This window comes from Accipiter gentilis, chromosome 14, assembly GCF_929443795.1.
Source record: "Accipiter gentilis chromosome 14, bAccGen1.1, whole genome shotgun sequence".
Taxonomy (NCBI): Eukaryota; Metazoa; Chordata; class Aves; order Accipitriformes; family Accipitridae; genus Astur; species Astur gentilis.
Window position 1 is genome coordinate 24230279 of NC_064893.1, and position 20957 is coordinate 24251235.

A 20957-nucleotide genomic window follows, 5' to 3' on the forward strand; every position below is an offset into this window, starting at 1 on the left:
AATTTATTGGTCCATTTTTGTTTCTAAATGCTTTTTGTTCTTGCTCCCCAACTTTTAAGTGCAGTTACTCTAGCATATACTACTTGTGAGTGCTGAACAGAGGGAAGAATGCACTAAAGTGAAAAAAACATGTGCAGTAAGATTATCCATCCTTGCGCAACAGCTTTGCAATCCACTGCAAGGGAAGGCAATTGTAAACCAAGAATGTGGGTGCAATGTGAAAGCCAGAGAACTGAATGCAGCAGAATTCTAGAAATTCAGTGGTGGCAAAGCTAGTGGTCTGACTCAGTAAAAAGCCCAGCAAAACAGATACTGCAACACTAAATGCATTGGATTTTGTGTGCCCTGTACCATTTAATCACTAAGTTAAAAACTGAAGTGGTACTTTTGACTTGTATAAATAACTTAATTGGTAAATCTCACTTTTCAACTATACCTCCCCCAAAAATCATCTTTGGTCCATATAGCCTGAAAATCACTATTTATTTACTGACAAGTTTTCAGAACATGTTGTCTTCACATGTGAGCAAAACACTTGTGCCAGTGCAAAGGAGGAGACATGTATTTGCAACAAGGATAGTTTCCCATGTAAAGTTTTAAGAGCCAATGAAGGAGCCAAACTCTGGGAAAAGTGTCTTCCCAATATCCTTCTCTCCTTCTCCTTTTGAGGGATCATGCCTCTGACAACTGAGTACTCATAGCAAACACATTTCTGCAGCTCTCTTTGGAAATCTCCCCCCGCCCCGTTCTTCCCTTATTTTGTGTCTTGTCAACACCCTCTCCTCACAAACAGCTGCTTCCCATCTGAGCCTATTTCTGAGCACGAAGTCAGTAACACAACAGAGACAGAACCACCAGCACCCAGAGGGATATGAGCTAAAAAACTTTATGCAAGTGTCCAGTGACTATCATTTGAAGCCTTTGATCTTCCACAATAAAAAGGGAAGTAAATAAAACAGAAATGAGCAAGCAGCACTTCATGTGAAGGACAAAAGTGTTTTCAGTCTACAGTATCTCAGCTTACAACTGTTAGTAATGACACTCAGAATTAGGTAATTAACATCCAGTTCCTTTTCACACTGTCCTAAAGTAGTCCCCACCCATTCAAACTGTATTTCCTTTCTGTCTCCTCCATAGATCAAGAAAATAAAAGACCTCAAGTAATGACGACAACAGAGTCAGTAATGACAAAAATCTAAAGAAGGCTGACAAAACATATTTCCAACACTTCTGGCCTGGCACCTACAACTTTCACATAACAACAAAGCATCAAAAATAAACCCATCTGCACCAGTCACCAACACAGAAAAGCTAGCACTGGGTCTGCGTGTCAGCTCTGCCATGGGCATCACTGCTCTACCAGAGTCCTATTTTAGGAAGATGTGCCACGGTCTGGGGGGAGACCTGTACTAGTAAGCTATCAGCACCAGAAGATGGGCCTGAGCCTTGCAATTCTGTTAGAAAACTGTCAGAATATCTCCTGGCACCCTTTGGCCCAGGTGTGCTAACATTCTCCTAAACAATTCCCAGCCGTAGTGCCAGAGTTAGGATGGGCCAAGGACCATTCCCAATAGGCAGTTTAAATGCAGCCATCCTACTTCAAGACTCAGAGAGTTTAGTGGTACAAGACAAGACCAGCTCATGCCAGTTGGCCTGTGGGCCAAAGAATAAAGCCTGGCACTGTTTTGTTTACTACATTTGTAGCCTAAGTCTCTTGCTTAATACAGGGCATTAACCACTGATCAGATCTAGCAAGACAGAAAAACTTTTGCCTCCATGCCTTCTCCTCTGTAACCTACACATTAAATAGCACACAGCCTGTTCATATATACCTACATTAGGCTTGTCCATTGTTCCCACAACCACCCAGATTCTGTTTAAGAATCAAGTTTCAGAGTCCGAAACTTTTTACCAAGTCAAAAGCTTTACAACCTTCTGTTATTGCCCCTTCAAACAAAATGAAAGGGGCTTCTTTAGCCACCTAGTGATGAGGTTAACAGCAAATGGCTCCCTGTGAGGTGATGAATTCAAAGCAGTTGTCAGATTAGACAGAAAGTCCCATGGGACCAGAAACTTTGCTGTGTAGCTAAAACCCACCCACCTATCTGAGATAAGAACTCACTAAAATGCAAATTCTTATCAGGAGTCTGTCCCCAAAGCAGGGCCCTCCACCAGTGACACAGGACACTGAATATCAGGGAACTCCTCTCATTGTCAGCTTCCTCAGCCTCCAAAATAATCCCCAAATGCAACCTTTTATGTCTTCCCCTCTTTCCTGACATGTATGCCCTTCATGTATCCCATGGCAGGTTGTTCCAAGTTACTCAAACCACACTAGGATGCCAGAAGCATGAGCAGGCAAAACTTTCAAGACAAAAGTGTTATCACTGAAGTGATTTACTGTAGATAAGAAAAAAAATATAAAAAGATTATAGATGTTGTTGTTAGGCTTTTTTAAATCTAAGCCATTCTATCATGTACAAAGGTAAACATCTGACAGCCATCCAGTAAAATGAGTCTCATGGGTTCAAAGCTGTTCCTTAATAAATTGCTCAGATCACAAAGACAATCATCAGTCCTTAGTGGCAACCTCAGCAGTCAGGGTCACCAGTTGCAAAGGACTGTGCTAGCCTTTCTCTTTAAAAAGTGGTCCACTCAGGGAAGGGGTGAGCATCACAACCTTTCAGTGATCAATATTTGCTCATTCTGACACATTAGGGCAAGACACACTAGCAAAAAGAATGTGGCTTTGGTATCACTGGTAGCGACACTGGTTCACAATTAAACCCTCAGCCCAATTTGTGCAAGTCAAACTCCTAGCCCAATCACATCGAGTTTCACACCCAAAACATACAGCCAAGCAGTTCCCAATATATGCCTGAAGGAGCCCTGAAAATGTTGGCCCCAACTCTTAGACAGTGGCAACTAAACAACTGACAAATCCACAGGGAATATATAATCTGCACCCTGCATTTTAGATTGTTTGCTCCTTTTTTTCTTTTTTTAAACTGAAAGTGTATTACTGCACCAACTAAATGATGACTAGTCTGCAAAGATTTTTGATGACTACAACACAGTGCTTGTTAAAAAAAAAAAAAGGTGCCCTCATTTTACATAAGCTAAGTGGTTTGGGAACCAACAAATTAACCTGTTGGCACAAGAACTGACCACAAGCAAAACCAGAAGTACAAAATGAAAGTCAGAAAGTTGGGTTAAGAATGGTCACAAAATTTACTCTCTGAGTCATGAGACATCAGACAAGTTGCAGCAAGGTATTATTTGTATGGCTGATATATGTCCATAAAAATAATTATAGCAATGGCAATAGCAGTGAGATTGACCCAATATCCTTAAATGAACATAAATGTTTCTTTAACTCCATTCTACAGTCCCATCATCTCAGTAACCACCCTAATCTTTAAATAATCAAGGTGTAGAAATCTATTGCCCTCTCTGAAACTCAAAGATACATGACATAAAATTGCAGCTGTCTCCAGAGCTGTAGGAAGTTGCATTGCCAGCCAGCTTGTGACAAGTTCTTGTGCTAATAGCACCAGGTGAAAAAGCAGATGTGCTTACATAAGCATCGTGATGCCCAGAATAGTCAATACCTGTCTTTATGTGACTAGGGTTCAAGGGGCCTATCAGAGCTCCCATTCAGCTTTGTGCAATCACTATCTCATGGCTTGACATATGGCTATCAGCTGTGTAAGCAATGAGTTACTCTTCCAAGGAGGAGGGCTCCTTAGAAAGAGCAAAGGAACTGTTTTCTTGCCACAGAGCCATTTTCTCTTACTCTGGTCTTGAGATCGGCAGTTCAAAGGGAGTCAAGGCTTCTTCAGATGAGTGGCTTCTACAGATGGGTAAAGGAGGCTGTATATGCAGGAGTCAGGCATTTTAGTCCAGATAACCACCCTGAGGTTCTCTCCCGGTATAGATCTGCAGTTCTGAATGTCCACTGCAGTTTGACTCAACCATATGTGCAGAAGGCAGTGTTAAAGCTTTAATCAGGCTTGGCGAGGCAATCAGGCAGGAACCTTCATCTGCAGTAGTATTTAAATCCAAGACTTTGCTCAGGTCTTAGGCACGCTGTTAGTGCAACCCCCAGTCCAAGCCTCAGTTTGTGATCTAACAGGGAAAAGTAGTAAAAGGTAGCATTCAGTCTTTGTACGAGACGTGGCTTTGCATGAATTGCACTGCTCCACAATGAAATCTTTGTAACTGATTAAGAAATGACACTGTTGCATATTTCAAATCTTTTTCTTGCCTCTAGCTGTTAAAGGCTAAGAATGCTGCAGTCATTCCCACTGCTAAATGGGAACTCTTCAAAACAGATAAGAAACATGATAAGATAGTGGTGCTTCCAGTCCACCCTTCAAAGACACAGAACTGGTTGCTTCAACGCAAGTTAAAAACAGAACACAAAATACTGAGGCAGAAACAGAGACAAAGAGGGGGGCAGGGCAGGAATGGATTGAAGCCACCGTAACACAGGAGGAAAGAGCAGCCACCCTATGCCACAAGTCCAACCCTACTTTTTACATCCTTAATTCAAACAGCCTTCATGCACTCTGAAATAGCATCACCTTTGATTGCCCTAATCAAGGGATCATCTGTCAATTCAGAGTATTTAAGGGAAATACTGCTGTGTAAATATGGATTAAGTATCCCATCACAACACAAAGACAATGGTAATAATCAGCATTATTAGTGAACTACACATGCTTCCATGTCATCTAAAGCACAAAACAAAAGAGGCTGGCTGAAAGATGACTGCAAAGAAACCTTGCAATGAAGTCAGAGATGAAGCCATGAGATAAAACCATTCAGGACAATTTGAAAGATTTGATCCAAAACAGATTTCTGCAATCATGGCAATTGCTATTTGCAATGAAAAAAAAAATCTGCACAAACTAGATGAGTCCACAGAATATATTTCCTAATTTCAAGAGTATCTCAAAAAAGAAGATGAAGTACAGGAGAGTTGAAAGTCTTTGCCACAGTAAAGGCCACAGTAAATCCCCATTTCGTGCAAGAAAACTGATGGTAGTCTCTGCAGATAATGAAGGCCAAGGAGATAAGCAGATATATGTGGGTCAGCAGTACTCTCTCTGGTGGCGACCAGTATCGACTGCCATTGCACAGTGATTTCAAGCATCACCAAAGTCAAAACATACATTACCATTTACATCCTAAAACACACTGCAACAGTGCAAGGCCTTTACCAAGAAAACACCCATTGCAGGCTGAGAATCCATTTGAGGCTGGAAACAAAAACAACAGAAAAGAGATTCTACAGCTGGAAAGAAGAGGGAAATTCACACATAGTCCCTTATATTTTCTTGCAAGTGCCTGAAGGAAACAATAGGCAGGCAACAGAAATAAGTAATTTCTCAAAAGCTTCATCTGTCACAGACTTATCTGGATGCCTGCAGGCAGACACTGCACTTGGGAGATCCTGCTTTTTCAAGCCTCAGATACCCTCTCAGAGTGGGATGCCTCTGGGACTGCCAGGATCTGAACATAGGAAAACTGGCTTGAAAACACATCATTCTCTTCCCCTTAAGGAGGGTTCAGTGTTGCCCTTCCAGGGTACACCCTAGAAGTCTAAATATTACACTGCTCCCATAAATCCCCTATGCAGACACCCAGTCACAGTCACTGGTATAAGCAATGAGTTGTCCTCAAATACAGGTACAAACTCAGATAAATCTTTCATAAGGCTCCTGTGCTATGATAATACTCCTGTGTAATGTACAAAAAATGTGAAATAATCCATTCCCTCACTTGGTACTGCTAAAACCTTGGGAGTGTCTTGCGCCTGTGTTTTGGGCACTAGAGTTCAAGAAACACATAGATTAGAGAATCCAGGTAATTATCAGAGGTAAAATTAAATAGTTTTTTGAGAAAAAAGTTAAATACTATGACAATTTAGTCTAGTCTGAAACAAAATGTGAAAACATCCATGGAATACTTGAGGGTTTGATGCAAAGAGAAAGAGATCACCTCCATGCTCACTGCAAAGAAAGATTAGACATTATGTTAGGCATTAGGAAGACATTTCTAATAAGGACATCTAAACACCAGGATAAATCATCAGAAATTACCATCCTTTCAGATCAGAACATGATGGGATGGTTTGTCAAGATCCTCTCCGATACTATTTTTCATGATTCTATCACATGATGTAAAATTGTAGAACCACATTTCCCGCTCCTGCAAAGCAGTACTCCTGCCTATGGCACAAACACTGCGTGACCTGCGAAGGGGAAAATTAGCAATGCTTTCAAACTTTTTCTCTTCCTATGGTTAGGGACAAACAAGGTCCCGTAATGGGTATCAGTAAGCTTCCTGCAAAAACCAGCAAAAAATTGTGTAAAATCAAACATGTATTCAGCTATGTGTAGAGCAACTCAATTTCTGCTGCGATGCTTGTTTCACTTTTTGATCCACATGCCCTTTCCTACCAAAGCCCAGGGTCTCTGTCCCTCCCCTATACTCACTCAGCTCCCAGACTGCTATTGCAAGTGAGTTTTGTTGCAGAGGCACCACCCTGGCGCTGGAAAAGCACAGGGCAGCCAACCTCCCCCCCCCCCCCCCACCCCCACGATCTTGACACATGTTCAGACAACAACTGGCATCCTTGAAGTGAGAGGGAGGGACAAATGGCAAAAGGACTGATTGATGGTATCACTGCAATTGATAGGAGGGAGAAACTAGAGCCAGAGTCAGGTCAAACACCTCATTCTGAAGGATGTAAAGAGACCAAAGTAGACCTGACATGAAGGGTAACAAGGGTCAGATGCACACCAAGCTGGAATGAGCTAAGGGAAGCAAAGAGAAAGGAGGTTTAGTTCTCACCTGTGTGGCAGTAAACTTATGAAATTACATAGGGGATTTATTGACATTTTCTCATTGTGGACATTCTGTGACAGTGCAAGAAGAACTAAACAGCTTTGTTCATACAAAAAAATCTACTGTATTCCTATATATCTTTGATTTGTAAAGCCTCACTGCAAAAGGCATGGGCTGGTCACACAATTTTCCAAGTGAAAAATGAAGCTCGGACATGCATCTTGGAGCAGAAGAGAACCTGGGAATTCTGTATCCTCCATCCCTGCTCTTAGATCCCATGGATTGTAAACTGGGCTCTGCAGACCACAGGCTCTGATGAATAAATATTTTCAGAGCTTTCCCTTTGCTTTGTTTTGCTTTTCTGTTTTTCACTTCTGCTTCACTTTCTACATCCAGACTGTTTTCTTCACATTCTCTCTTTGTATCCACAGCAAAAGAACCTTTTAATCTGTTTGCATTTCAGCCTTTAGCAGCTAATTTTGCACTACACTTAGTCTGAATAGAAAACTACTAGCAGAATTGCCAGCCCCAAAACTCAAGAGTCATAACACAAGCCCCTGAAAAAAAACAACAGTCATGAGCATTTATGTTTTGCAATGTCACCTCTTCAAACTTTGCTTTACAAGAAGGGCTACAAACATGCTATTTAAAATGAAAGCTGCAATCTTCCTCAATTTATGTATGTCAGGAACCAGGCTTTTAAGAAAAACGCCCCACGTTGTTAGGACTCAGCAGTAGAAAATCTTGATCATTCACAATCGTAACAACTGGCTCTAGGGGACTGTATGTGACCAACTGACCAAAACAACAGAATAGCTAAGCTAATTTAGATCACTTCCAAACAAATTTCCTTTTCTATCTCCTTCATCTCCCCAATTGCTCTTTTAGCCATCTCATAATAAAGGAGCAACATTACCCAAACCATATGGTTCACCTTCCAGAATCAGAGTTTATCTCTACCTACTGAGGATGAAACAGGCAAAGAACAGGGTAGGACAGGAAACCACACCTTACAGCCCAGACAAATGGTCTGTTTGCTACTCTGTCTGAGCACCAGAGCCCTAATCTTGGATGCAAACAAGACTGTGAAATATGAAAAAAAAAAAAAAAACAAAAAAAAAAAAAACAAAAAACCAAAACCAAAAAAACACAAACGCCTGTGATGCTTATCATATTTCAAGATGGGCGGAGAGCAAAAATCCAGAGATACTAGACCAATTGCAACTACAAAGCAAGCAAGAAAAGGGAGCATAACATAAATATTTTGAGTCTGTTGTAGGATGTGGGTTAATTTATCTGATGGCACGTGTCCTAACATAACTTATTTATACAATTGATAAGATGGAAAAAGACGTCTAACCTTCATATAAAACTAAAGGATGGCATAATATTAAAACCTAAAAATAGTCCTGGTACAACTACTTATCCAACTTGATACATGTCTGATAAGGACAGTTCAACTTTCATACTATTTTCATGCCTCCATAGAACACACAGCAATTGCTCAAGCTAAAAGTACATCCTGTCATTCTGACATCAAAATTTACAAGTTGGTGGTTTGTTTGGAAAGATTAAAGAGCCATATTTATATACAATGTGAAGAACAATTTGGCTTTATATACTTGCAATTACCTAAGCTGTGGGAGCTGCATATGCAGGTTAGAGCTAAGTGTCCAGTGAAATTAAAGGATGGGGGGGAGGGGAGATGTGTATGCAACAAAATACCTACCTTTGCAATCTAGTGTATGGATATTTACTGTTACTACACTTTCACATGTAATTCATATGATTATATCTACAAACTGGTAAACCAAACCTTTAAATACTGACATCTAACTGTTGTGTACCCACTATTTAATCTATTTTTAGAATGATGGTCAATGAGTACATCTGAAATTGCTCAGGGCTCCTGTGTCTCCTTACTTGAAAGCTGGTCTTTAATTACTGCAATATTAGTATCACAGATTTGACTGGGATTCTGTGGAATGACCATGCAGCATTCAAACAAACCACAACCTTTCTTTTCTCAATGAATTGTCTGTGACTTTTTCATGCAGACTGACAACACAGGCAAGAACAGATAACTAGAGAACAGGAAAGCTTAAGGGCTGAAATGTGCAGATATCGCACCTCAGCACCCAAAGACTCTGCTGTCAGCCACATACTTGTGCAAAACTGCACACCACCAGACAGATGCTTTGGCATTCATCAAAACTAAATTATCACCTGGTTTAATTTTGTCACATAGAAAAGAAATATTTACAAGATCACATATAAAATGTAAACATTTCTGCATACATTACAGAGAGTTAAAAGAGGCCAAAGGGAGGCAAAGGATTAATTGAATCTTGAAGTCTGGAGACTGAAAATCCTTATGGTTTATGATCTCACCAGAGACTTACAACAGAATTATCTGCCTTTATCTCTTTGAAGTTTATCTTGCTCCATCAGTAACTTTTAGTAAAGTTCCATTAGCTTCTGACAATTTTCCACTTTGCTTCATATTTGATCAGTAGTTCTTTAATGACATTGGCAGCAGTATGTTTTCATTCATTCCCTGTAGTTCTCCCTGCTGTTTAAAAGGTTTGGCTGTATAATGAGCCTTTATTAACAAAGTTAGTAACATATCTGCATAACTGCAGTATTATCTATTATTACTCCTGATTTGCACAGCATTTCTTCAAGAAGGATTCCATATCTTGCAACATCATACCTGCCTAACAAAATGGCAGCTGAGATGGGACACAATACAGCACATGCATATTCATAATCAAATCTGTAAGTTCATCAACTGTAAGCTAGTAGAAGAGTTTGCCCTCTCTCAGCACGGTAAATCCTCATTTTGAGGCTTAATCTAGGAAAAGTAACACTATCAAAATCATTATATGCATTTGAGTATCATATCTGTATTTATTACCATTTAATATAAAAAGCAGACTCTGTTTAAAGAAAATAGCTATATCCCTTGGAATTATCATCTCATCTTGTGAGATCTAGAACAAACCACAGAGAAAAGCTACTGGCTTTCATTCTCTCCAAAATTCTGATACATAATACTGTAACGCGACCTATCAACAGGAGTACCAGAAACTAAACAGGAGCAAAAATTCCTAGGAATGCCTTCTTGTGTCCAAAATTCAATGGAATAAAAATGTTACAAACAACATACACAGTGAAAAATTAACTGGATGTACTAAACCTAACAGACTGAATAGCCTAATTTAGCTGTAGTGGCATGGGGCATCTAAGTTAAATCTGCAGATATAACTCCATTTGTCAGAATTGCTTGAGGTATGAAATATAACAGATTCTAGAGACTAAATTTTATTTAAATAGGTAAACATCTGGAGCATTTTTATTAAATGAGTACAAAACTCACAGCAAAATGTTCTTCATGGTGATTAACACAATTTTTATTTTAAGAAAAGAAAAGTCCATGTTCTGTAACTTTAACAATACCCACTTTATTAGAAGCAAAATAAGGACCACAATCTCTTAGGCAAAGCAAATAAGGATTGAAGCCTTATGTTTATAGCAAACCTACTTTCCCTGTAGCTTAGCAGTAAAAGGTTTCTAAGCATACAAAAAAAAGAAAAGAAAAAGGAAACCTTTCCTTTAACATGGTCACATATTAGCCGTCTAAAAAGGACCAAAATACTCTTAATAAATCAAAGTTACTTTGATTTATTTCCAAGTCCATAGTATTAAATACTTAAGAGATTCTTTTACATTACCAGGGAACACAGGAAGCTTCTGCTAGCAAGCAACCTTAGTGCTGTGAATAAACCCATAGAATTTAGTTGTTTGCTTTTTAAAACATTGTTTATTGAGAATGCTTAATGAGGACTCGGGCTTCAATAGCAAATATTTAACAAAGAGCACAAATTTCCTCACCTAACCTTTTTCTAAAGCACCACTGTCCCATCCTACTTAGGGAAAACTCATTCTGATGATAGAAAGATATGAGATTTAGCCTTCGTTTATTTATTAAAGCTATTAAAGTTTCTTAAGTAAAGGAACCTGTAACCCGTATATCTCTCATCTCATGTTTGACAGGAGCAAGTTTCCGTGAGCTCCGGGAACTGCAGCTGTCCTGCACAGAGGAAGTGCAGTCTTTTCTCCACTACAGCCAAAATTGCTTCTGCAACATATGGAAGTATAATAAATTTCAGTACAATTCACACTATGAAAAAAAACCCTAACCTCACCCAACCACATTTAAGTGTTAACTAGGTGCATTACCCCAGAAAGTGTAGTAGTTCATGTTTATTTTGCACTGGGTAAGTGCTACTCAGACAGAACATGAGATGGTAAGAAAGAGACCCATGGGGCAGAAGCAGCAGTTCCTATGAAGTAACAGAGCACTCGGAAAAACAAACTCACAAGAGTGAAGTGGACTTTATTTGTGAGGCCTAAGTAGATTTGAGAATACAGGGCCCCAGTGCTACAGCATTACTTTTAGTAGTGTCATAAGGCAAAACTTTTGCCCTATAACTGCCTGTAATTCCAGTGATTAAATAGATTATATATCCTTGCATGTCATGTCAGCTGCCCAATGTAGGGGGCGGGGCAGGGCTGTAGTCTTTCCTTTGTATTATCTTGTTAGAAGGTATTAAGTTATGGCCATCCACCAAATTTATGCAGAAAATATTTCTCATTCCAAGTTATATTTTTAAAAATTTCATCTCACTACTGTTTTCTTTACCCTCACATACTGCTGTAGATCCTCATTCTCCTTTCCTTGGTGCCAACTCCATTCAACTATTTGAATGCAGTTGTACAGAGATTCAGCCCATAAAAACTAGGTCAATGACTGAAGAAACTGTCATTATTTAGGACAGCACATGAACATTCAACACATGGTTAAAGCTAAGCCTGTGTGTGAATGCTGTTCTAAACCAAGGTCTAGAGATAGGAAAGACCCTATCCCTCAGGGCTTTATTAAAACATAATTACCAAAACACAAACTGCATAGGGGGGTAAAGCTGCACTATTAGAATCAATCCCCCAAGATAATACTACAGCCAATCTCCACCTAGTAGCTAGTGAACTGTGAAGTGACTGAAGGGCTCTGTCTGCAGTACCATCCTGAGACCACAGCCAAGTATACTCTGTCCATATCTTCTCCTGCCAGTACCTAAGACATATTACCCACTACTGCTCTCATGAAAACTGCCAAGTTAATGAATAGAAATAAAGACTTGGTTTGGGTTTTAATATATGAAAATCCCATTAGTTAACACTGTGAATGCATTTAGCTGTAAGAACTGAAGCTAAAAATATATGCAGCTTGAATCTGTATTCCAGCCTGCAGCTGACAAAATCTCAAATTCAGTACTTAGGACAGAGGAGTTTTCTCAGGGTTTTTGTTTTGTTTTGTTCTGTCTGTAGGGTGGGGCACTTCTGCAACTTGCAGCTTTTTTAAGAATCTCCTCACAGTGAGACAGAATCCCAGTTCTGAAGGAAGCTAACTGGCTTCACTCGGAAGCCTTCTGAAATTAAAGACTCCGAGTTCAACTATTTGAGAGACGAAGGGAGGATTTAAGTAGAGACTAGTTCATAAAGCAACCACATCGTCTTCATTTATCTTTTATGTTAGACACTTTGCCACTTGGGTGAATCTGAAAAACTCTGAGGACAAACTGATTTTAAAAAACAAACAAACAAACAGCAACCTCGCCAGAAGAATAAGTAAAAAAGGACCCAGGGTCTAAGCCCATTTAGATGAAATCAGGGTTTAGTACTTATCTAGCAAAACACCAGAAAGAATTTCTGCCCTGTCCAATCTTTTAGAAATCTCTGCAGAGACTTCCCTTGCTTTGATTCTTGATCTCTGTGTGATCAAATAGTTTATTCTTCTTTTTTTTTTTATGGTGTATCTGTTATCTAGTAACTTTTACTGCAGGCTCTTCTAGTTATTTGCAGGAATGTGGTGGTGTGCTGATGAATTTCACATCCAGAGCCTATATCAGAAAAAGGAAATAGCCAGATACAGTTTTACTTCTGAACTAATCTGGGGATAATTTCAGAGGCGGGCATAATTGCCTCCACATGCACAGACACACCCGGCCCAATCACATATTTATGCTTACCATTAAAGCAAAATACATATAATATTTATTTATAAGTAACAGGCAGCAAGGGTAGTTTCCAAGTGGGTGTTAACAGCAACTTCTGAACGACAACAACAACAAAAGGATGAGGCATTCTGAAAAGCAGATTCATTTCTGGATCCGTCCCTGACACCCCCCAGCGAGGCAGAGACACCCGCGTGCTTCCCCCGGCCCAGCGGCCAGGGCACCGCCAGGATGCTGCGAGAGCCGGCACTTCCATCGCTCCGGCGGCAGGGTTTTTCCTCATCGGAGGAGAAAACGCGGTTGCTGGCGGTCTTGCCCTGCCCGCGCCGGACCCTCGCACACACCACCACCCCCACACACACCCCCCCAGCCTCTCTCGCAGAAGAAACTCCCCCTTGGCGGAGCGGGCCTGGCCCCAGGCACTTCCCACAAGTTGTGCCAAAGCGCCGCCGGGACGCTCTCGCAGCCCCCGGCCCGCCCGGGGAGGAGCCGTTCCACGCCGGGCCGGGCCGGGCCTCCCGCCTAGCCCCCCCGGTGCCCCTGAGGGGGCTTCCCCCGCCCGCGCCCCGCGGCGCCGCTCACCGACTGTAGGAAGTGGAGGGTCCCCACGTAGTCCCGCTCGGTGCTGAGGATCTCGTTGAGGACGCAGAGGCGGAGGCGCAGCTGGCGGTCGGTGTCCTTGGGGCAACCGGTGGGCTCCGCGGCGCTGGGGGCGCCGGGTGGCGGCGGCGGCGGCGGCGGCGCCTCCTCCATGGTGGCGGCCGCGGGGCGAGGCGTTCCGCTTCCCCGCCGCTCTCCTCGGCCGCCTCAGGAGCCCCCCATGGTGCCCGGCGCGGCTGGGCAACGGCACCCCCTGCCGCCCCCTCGGCCCTGCCTCGCCTGCGGGTGGAGGCGCTACAGGGGCCGGTCGCTGAGGGGAGCCCGGCTGCGGGACATGCCGGGCTAGCGGCGCGCCGAGCGCTCAGCAGCGAGGCAGCGCTGAATGAGGAGAGAAGGGAAGCCCCAGCGACGGCGGAGGGGGGGGGGGGGGGGGGAGCGAGAGGCGGGCGGGGAGGGCGGGACGGGGAGGGTGAAGGCGGCGGAGCCCGGCCCCTGGGGGCCTGGCCGGGCCAGCGGCGGGCAGCGGCCTGGCGGGGCGGCGAGGCGAGAGCGCGGGCGGGCCGGGCGGGCGGGCGGGCGGGGGGCGTCAGGGGGCGGGGCGGTGGTGCTGTGGAGCGAGGTCTTACCCCCCACACCCCCCCCCCCCCGCTCACCTACACCCCCTCACACACCCGCGCTCCCTCATCTTCTCACCCCACGCGCTTCTTCACCACCCCCCCCACCTCACACACCCTCAGCTCCTCACACCACACACACCTCACACCTGCACCCCCTCACCCCCCCAACTCACACCCCGCACTCCCTCACCCACACACACCCACCTCATACCCTGCACCCCCTCACCCCCCCACTTCACACCCCGCACTCCCTCACCCACACACACCCCACCTCACACCTGCACCCCCTCACCCCCCCACCTCACACCCCGCACTCCCTCACCCACACACCCCCCACCTCACACCTGCAGCCCCCCACCCTGCACTCACACATGCCTCACACGCACGCCACACACCCTGTGCTCACATACCCCTTTCCCACGCACTTGCAACCCCCCGCACCACACGCTACATTCACCCAGCACACCAAGACACTGGACTCACACACACCTCACACACCACATTAACACAGCACAGGGAGATAAACACACCACGGCTACTTGCACCGAAATCCACAGACACCCCTCCCCTGCACAGCGCTGAGGGGTGGACACACAAACACAACTCGCACACCAGAACGTACACAAGTATGCAGAAATAAGCTATCGCAGACTTCCATGCCAACAGAGAACATATATGACAAACGCAAGTGTTTCACTGCCGTGAATCAAAAATATGGGGTTTAAGTTGGTAGTAACTGCTTGTGCAAAGTGAGTGCAACCCATAAGGGCAGGGGGTGAACAGGGCGAATTGCAAACAAAAATAGACCAAGTCCTGCAGTTCAATGCTGCTCCCACTGACTTCCAAAAAGCTAACTTGACTCATACCAGTGGAGATTCTCTCAAACATCTTCCTTACACCGTGAGAAAGTTGCCAGGCTTTTGTCAAACTACAAATATGTATTTATTGATTTTGAATTAAGAAAAAGGTTTAAAGAGGAAATTTAAAAAATATTAGTAATCTGAACTTTTAAGTGGCGTAAGGATAGACACACTTATCAAATCTATTACCTTAAACACTAACACAAATAATGTAATAAATCATCATCTTCCTCAGGCTAAAACAAAATACCTCTTTGGGTATTTTGCCTTAATAGTGACTTTTTTATGTCTTGACTGATCTTCTTTATTCTAGTAATCGAGTTTTCTATTCAGGAGAAAATGATGGCAGTCCAACACATACAACTGTCATCTTGAAGGCTTCATGGATATCATATTACATGAAATAAAAAAACAGCTCTTCAGTCAAGATATAGTTGCAGCAGGCTGCAGGTCTGCAATATAAAGAAAATATCTAAGATGCTTTCCGTCCTAGGTGTGGAAATTGCCTTTATCGAGTAACAGTAATATATTACTTTGCCACGTCTCCTTATGGAGTAGCCTTGGGTCAAGGTGCGAAACGTGCACCTTCACAAAGGTGACTCTTGTGATACGTTGTAATACCACTTTCTGCAACCTCATCAACGAGAAATGTTTCCTTCACTCTAAGTCAGTCTGAAACACAATTGCTCAAATGGGAAGAAAAACGTGGGAATGCTTGTCTCCTTAAATGTAAGGGGTCTGGGGGAAAAGCACTGAGGGGAAGGGAATAGCAAGGGATAATTCTGGGGTTTATGCAGATCTCAGCTGTACTGAGGAGCACTGTGGGAGATGGAAGAGCACCACAGCACAGGCCTGAAACAAGGACAGGGAAGCAAAGTTTTCAGAAGGTCAGATTAGACTCTAAATTAACTGGTTTTCTTTCAAGTTGTTTATGTTTAACCTTTTGTTTTCTTCTGGAAGTCACTGCATCATTTTAATTTATTTACACAGTGTGTCTCCAGTTGAAGTCTCTTCAGAAATCATAAAATGTTTTTTCTGTTTGGGGCAAGTGGCAATACTGTCTTCTAAAAGATCCTAACTGTTTAAATAACAATACACTGTTAGGAAAAATCAGCATCCCCAAAGCTACGCCCCCACCCTGTGGCTGAATGAGAAAGTTGTTAATTTATAAACTGTTTCCCTCAAAAGTGTTACAATAATTTAATTTACGTAGCAAATGCTGAGACAGGAGACCATCACAGAATCGGTAGGGTGTTATCTGAGCAATGCCTGAACTACTGTGGTGTGCATGCCTTTTTGTTGATATTGTGTATGAACTACTTTGCTTCAAAATACTTCTCTAGCTTTATTGTCAGCATTAGAAGCATTACTATGTAAGGATTTTTAAAAGGATGTTACTCGTGACTGGGAAGATTAAAATGTTAAGAAAAAAGTTTACATTAAAATTAAAGGGAGATTTTTCACTCTTTTTAGAAATTGTTTTCTTTTAGCTGTAGGAAAATTCATTTTGGTGAAGTCCGAATTATCTCAGACATGCACATAATCCTAACTTTAGAACGGATATTTTATTAGTTGCTAGCATGTCTTTTAATTTTAAAACCAAAAATTTGTAATTAGCCAGTAAGCTCTTTTATTTTTAAAGGGGTATTGTATGTTAACTGAACAAAGCTTCAACTGAATATATGTTTCTTCTAGCTCATTTTCTTTTAGCTTTTTCATTTTTTAATATTTTTAAAAAGGAAGTAGTTTACTGTTCAGTTTTGAAGAGAGTTTTTACTGCCAATATTTTTTTCCAAGTGAGCACTTCAAAAGCAAACAAAAAATGCTGCTACTTTGTAAAACAGTCAGGGAGTCAATTATCAGGAGGCTGACATATCAATTACCATGAAATTCACCATCTTTCGTAAAGATGTAATTAATTTACATGTGCTTGTAAGTTGTTTGGAGCTGCTATATTTGTACATTGTCTACCGCAGTAGCACCAAGGTAGTAAGGTCTCTACATGGTATCACAATACCAAGGAATATAATCATCAATTACGTATTTGTCTGCATATTGGCTGTATTCACTCTTGTAGGAGAAAACATTATTCACTATTGGCCCGCTGAAGGCTCTAGAAAAGCTCCCAGAAAGTTGTGTGGGATGTGATTGGGACCCTATTTGCTGTAGAATAAGATTTAGAAATCCAGAGTGATTGCAGAATTTGTTAGCTTACACTGATACACCCTTTAGCCTCAGCAAGGAGGATCTGATAAATCACCCACCTGCCTCTTCCACACTGGGTTTTTTTTAATTCTCCTTTAACTGTTGTTATTCCTTTCTGAAAGGAGTATCTATCTGTTCATCAGGCTTCCCAAAAGCATAGCATTCTGAATTTTGCTGAAGTTAACAGATGTTCTTTCTGCTAACTTTAGGAAATCTTTAATCAAATCCCTATTTCTGGCTTATCAAAAAATTGCCAGTCATGCTTAGCTTCAAAATGACTGGATGACAAAGGCAGATGCTCAAGTGCATTACACATGCTGCATGACCCTTTGTCTGTGCACATATTGTATATATGATTTATATGAACCAATCCCATACATTTATTTATTTTTTGTGGTGCTAAATAAACTCCAGCTCACATGCTTTGATTTATGAAAATGTTTATACAGCTTTTCAGCGGAATTTAGTACACCGCAATTTCACAGTTTATTGTACCTCTCTGTGGTGAAAAGCATGTGGACAATAAAGAGTGTTGGGTACCGTGTGCATCTAAGAGACAAGGTATCTGAACATTACTTTCCTGTATTGGTCTCCACTGAGTCTATGTGTGTATGTTCTTACTGCTGTGTTAAAAGAGTCGATGAATTATGGGTTCCCGTATGTTAGTGTACAAGGTGGTTTATCCGCTTCTCTTGGTGAATATGGGTCTCGAACAGTCCACATATGGCAAGCTAATTTTAAGAGAAGCTTAAAGCTTGGAGTGAGCTTTGTGTGGAGCTGCATATGAGCAAGCAAGTGCTGCAGAAAGGGAGGCCATCACAAAGCTATTGCTCACATGATCACAGTTACACTGTTTCCAGATCTGGTACTTGAGGTCCATAGGGCACTAAATTTACCATATCAGTTTGGCATTTACTAATGCCCAGCCCACTTCACTGAGCAGCATAGAAATACCCAAGGACTCATGGGAAATCAATAGGTTCATTGAAATGTGGTTCCCCAAAACAGTTTTGGCACTCAAGCCCTGTGTATGACATACCTTGCTTAAGGTAGTTTAAGGATTTCCTGAGCTAAAGGTTGTATCTGGACCATTGTTTTTAATAGTCACCAATGGACCTATTTCCCAATGAATGCTCCTAAAGCCTTTTGCACACATTTAAACTTTTGGGTTTTCCAGGATCCTTTAGCAGTTGGTTCTACATTTAATGATGTACTATATGAAAAAACATATTTCCTTTTGCTTCAGACCTGATAATTTCCTTGGTTGCACCTTAACTTTAGTATTGCAAGATCTAGAGATTAATCACTGTCCGTGCTTTCCTCACCTTTTAAGATTTTGCAGACCTTTAGTATATTTCCCCTCAGTAGTCTCCACATCAAGTTAAAATGCTTTAATCTGTTAGATTCTCCTCATATTGAAGCCGTTTTACATGGTTGACCATCTTTATTGCCCTTCTCTGTACCTACAGCAGTTCTACTATATCCTTTTAGAGATGGCAGTAATGCATTTCTGCAATGCATTAAAGATGTATGTGTGTCAGGGATTTGTTCAGTGGTACCTTGATGTTCTGTGTGCTGTTTCCATATAGGTTCTAAAATGCTGCTTGCTTTTACAGCTGCTACTGAGCAGAGAACAAACCCCAAGTCCAGGAACTGTTTATTGAATGGCACTAGCTAATTTAAAACCCATCATTATATCTGTAGATATGCAGAGTAATTCTAGAAACTTCAGTCAAAATAATGTAGTTGATAGAGATTTCCATCAGTGTAATTCAAATCAGATTCTGGTCTGTGTGTAGTGGACATGAATCACCTTCCACTTACCCCTATATAATTCATTGCAGCTTACTGATTTCACTAAAGCCACTGCTGATTTATTCTAGCTGAGAATTAATCCCTTTGATTTCTAGAAATTATATATCTTCAAGCAAGATATATAGAGGTAATTTGCAGTGAGCTTTACAGAAATAATTTCTCAGGTTCTCACTCTCTAGGAATGTAGGCTGCCAGTGGAGCATTTGCATTTCCTTTTTTAACATCAGCATAAAAATAATTTTAGAATAAAAACGCTCAGGTAACTTGACTACGGAGTGACTTGGAACAAATAGAGAGAGTCTTAGGGTGAGCATGGAGAACAAAGAAACAGAATTGCTAGGCAGGGTTGGGTGGAATTCACTTTGATTAGAGGATAATATTGTACACACATTTGGTTAAACTCTGAAAGCACTTAATTAGACTCACAGTGTGTGGCAGAAGGAGGTAAGTATTATTATGTCCATTTGAAAATGGGGAAAATGAGATATAGACAGCTGAAGTGGCTGCCCAAGAACACAGTGTCAATATGTGCAAAACCGGAATTCAGGAATTCACAGTTCCCAGCTTTGACTTAGAGAGCCCACTCAAAGGGGCCCCCACGATGTCACACAAGTTTCCAGTCAGCAGCTCAGATTTTAACCACAGTGTTGTTCAGGCCATCAGGGAGTGTGATGAGACGGCAGTGCCTGAAGCTTGTGCTTCTTCATGGCATCCCCATGTACCTACTTATTTGATAACTCTAACATCCCAGAGAAAACTAAAGGTTAACACAACTTCACGACAAAAAGAATTCAGGATTTAAGGAGAAAGATAGAGATACTATAAACTATATCATGGGACCTGCACACAACATTTTGTAAGATGTTGTATCACAGTTTCACTTAGCAGAGGGACAGCACAGTGTGAATGGACAGTTGTTTCCACCATCAGGTCAGGTGAGATGGACAAAACTTTTTTAACATATTCCTGGTATTGAACTCCCTAATTAATTGGAAATGCAGCCTATTTCCTTTCCATAGACTTCAGCGAGCTTTGCATCAAATCCTAAATGCATATAATTGAGGAAGAAATACGTCTTATTTCATACATTCTATAATCAAGTCAAGACATTGAATTTTTGAAGACACTCTGGGAGGAGGTTGTATTTATTACTCACTTCTCTGATACCTCTTTTCTTTCCACTGCCTGATTCTCCTCTTTTATCATATTTTGCCTCTTTTGCTCTTCCTCAATCATACCCACCTACTTAAAACTAATCACGTACTAAAAAGTGCATAATTAGATTTTCACGATGCTCTTTCCTGATATAATTTTTGATTATGTAATTAAGGGTTCTCATTGGGCTCTTGAGCGGAGAGAAGATTTTTGGTTTAATTAATCAAAAGGTCTTGCTCAATTCAGGGTATTTTTAAGCAGTTTTGTTTTTAAGTAATGTGCAGAAAGCATTTCTATTATTCCTGACATATAATGTTATGTGGTATCCTCTCTACCCTCTCAAGTCAACAATAGAGAACCATTGTCTTGACAGCAGGCTTAGATACTTTTATCTAAAGCACCAGAACTAGGGGTGGGGAAAAGAAGATGCACCAAACTTCACTATGCTTGAAGTAGGATTTTTTTTTTAATTATTTTGCAAATATATTTTTTTTTATTTTGCAAATTGGAAGTTTGTCAGATTTTGATGAAATAGTCAGTTAAACTGGGGTTATTCCAAGTGATTTTTTTCCCCATATGAAACCATTTACAAGTTTGCAATTCCTTACATTTTTTGCTGACAAATTAACATTCTTATGATATTCATTGTTTTGGGGGAGTACTAAGAGAGGCTTGTTGGAAGTTTTGCAGATTTTTTTGCAAGTATTTGCCCTGAGCTAATGCAACCAGGCAAAAGTCACTCCTTAAATTTTTTTCACTATAAGTACATGAGC

The 20957-nt window shown here is 41.4% G+C and overlaps 1 protein-coding gene across 2 annotated transcripts in view; it reads right to left on the reverse strand.

The window, feature by feature from the left end:
* PREX1 (phosphatidylinositol-3,4,5-trisphosphate dependent Rac exchange factor 1) overlaps nt 1-13892 on the reverse strand; it is a 179341-nt gene extending 165449 nt beyond the window's left edge. For both annotated transcript variants that reach the window (XM_049816575.1, XM_049816574.1), the window contains exon 1: nt 13515-13892. In XM_049816575.1, coding sequence (XP_049672532.1) covers nt 13515-13685 — 171 coding nt within the window. In that variant the 5' untranslated portion in view covers nt 13686-13892. The remainder of the gene's footprint in view (nt 1-13514) is intronic.
* Between the last annotated feature and the right edge of the window lie 7065 nt (nt 13893-20957).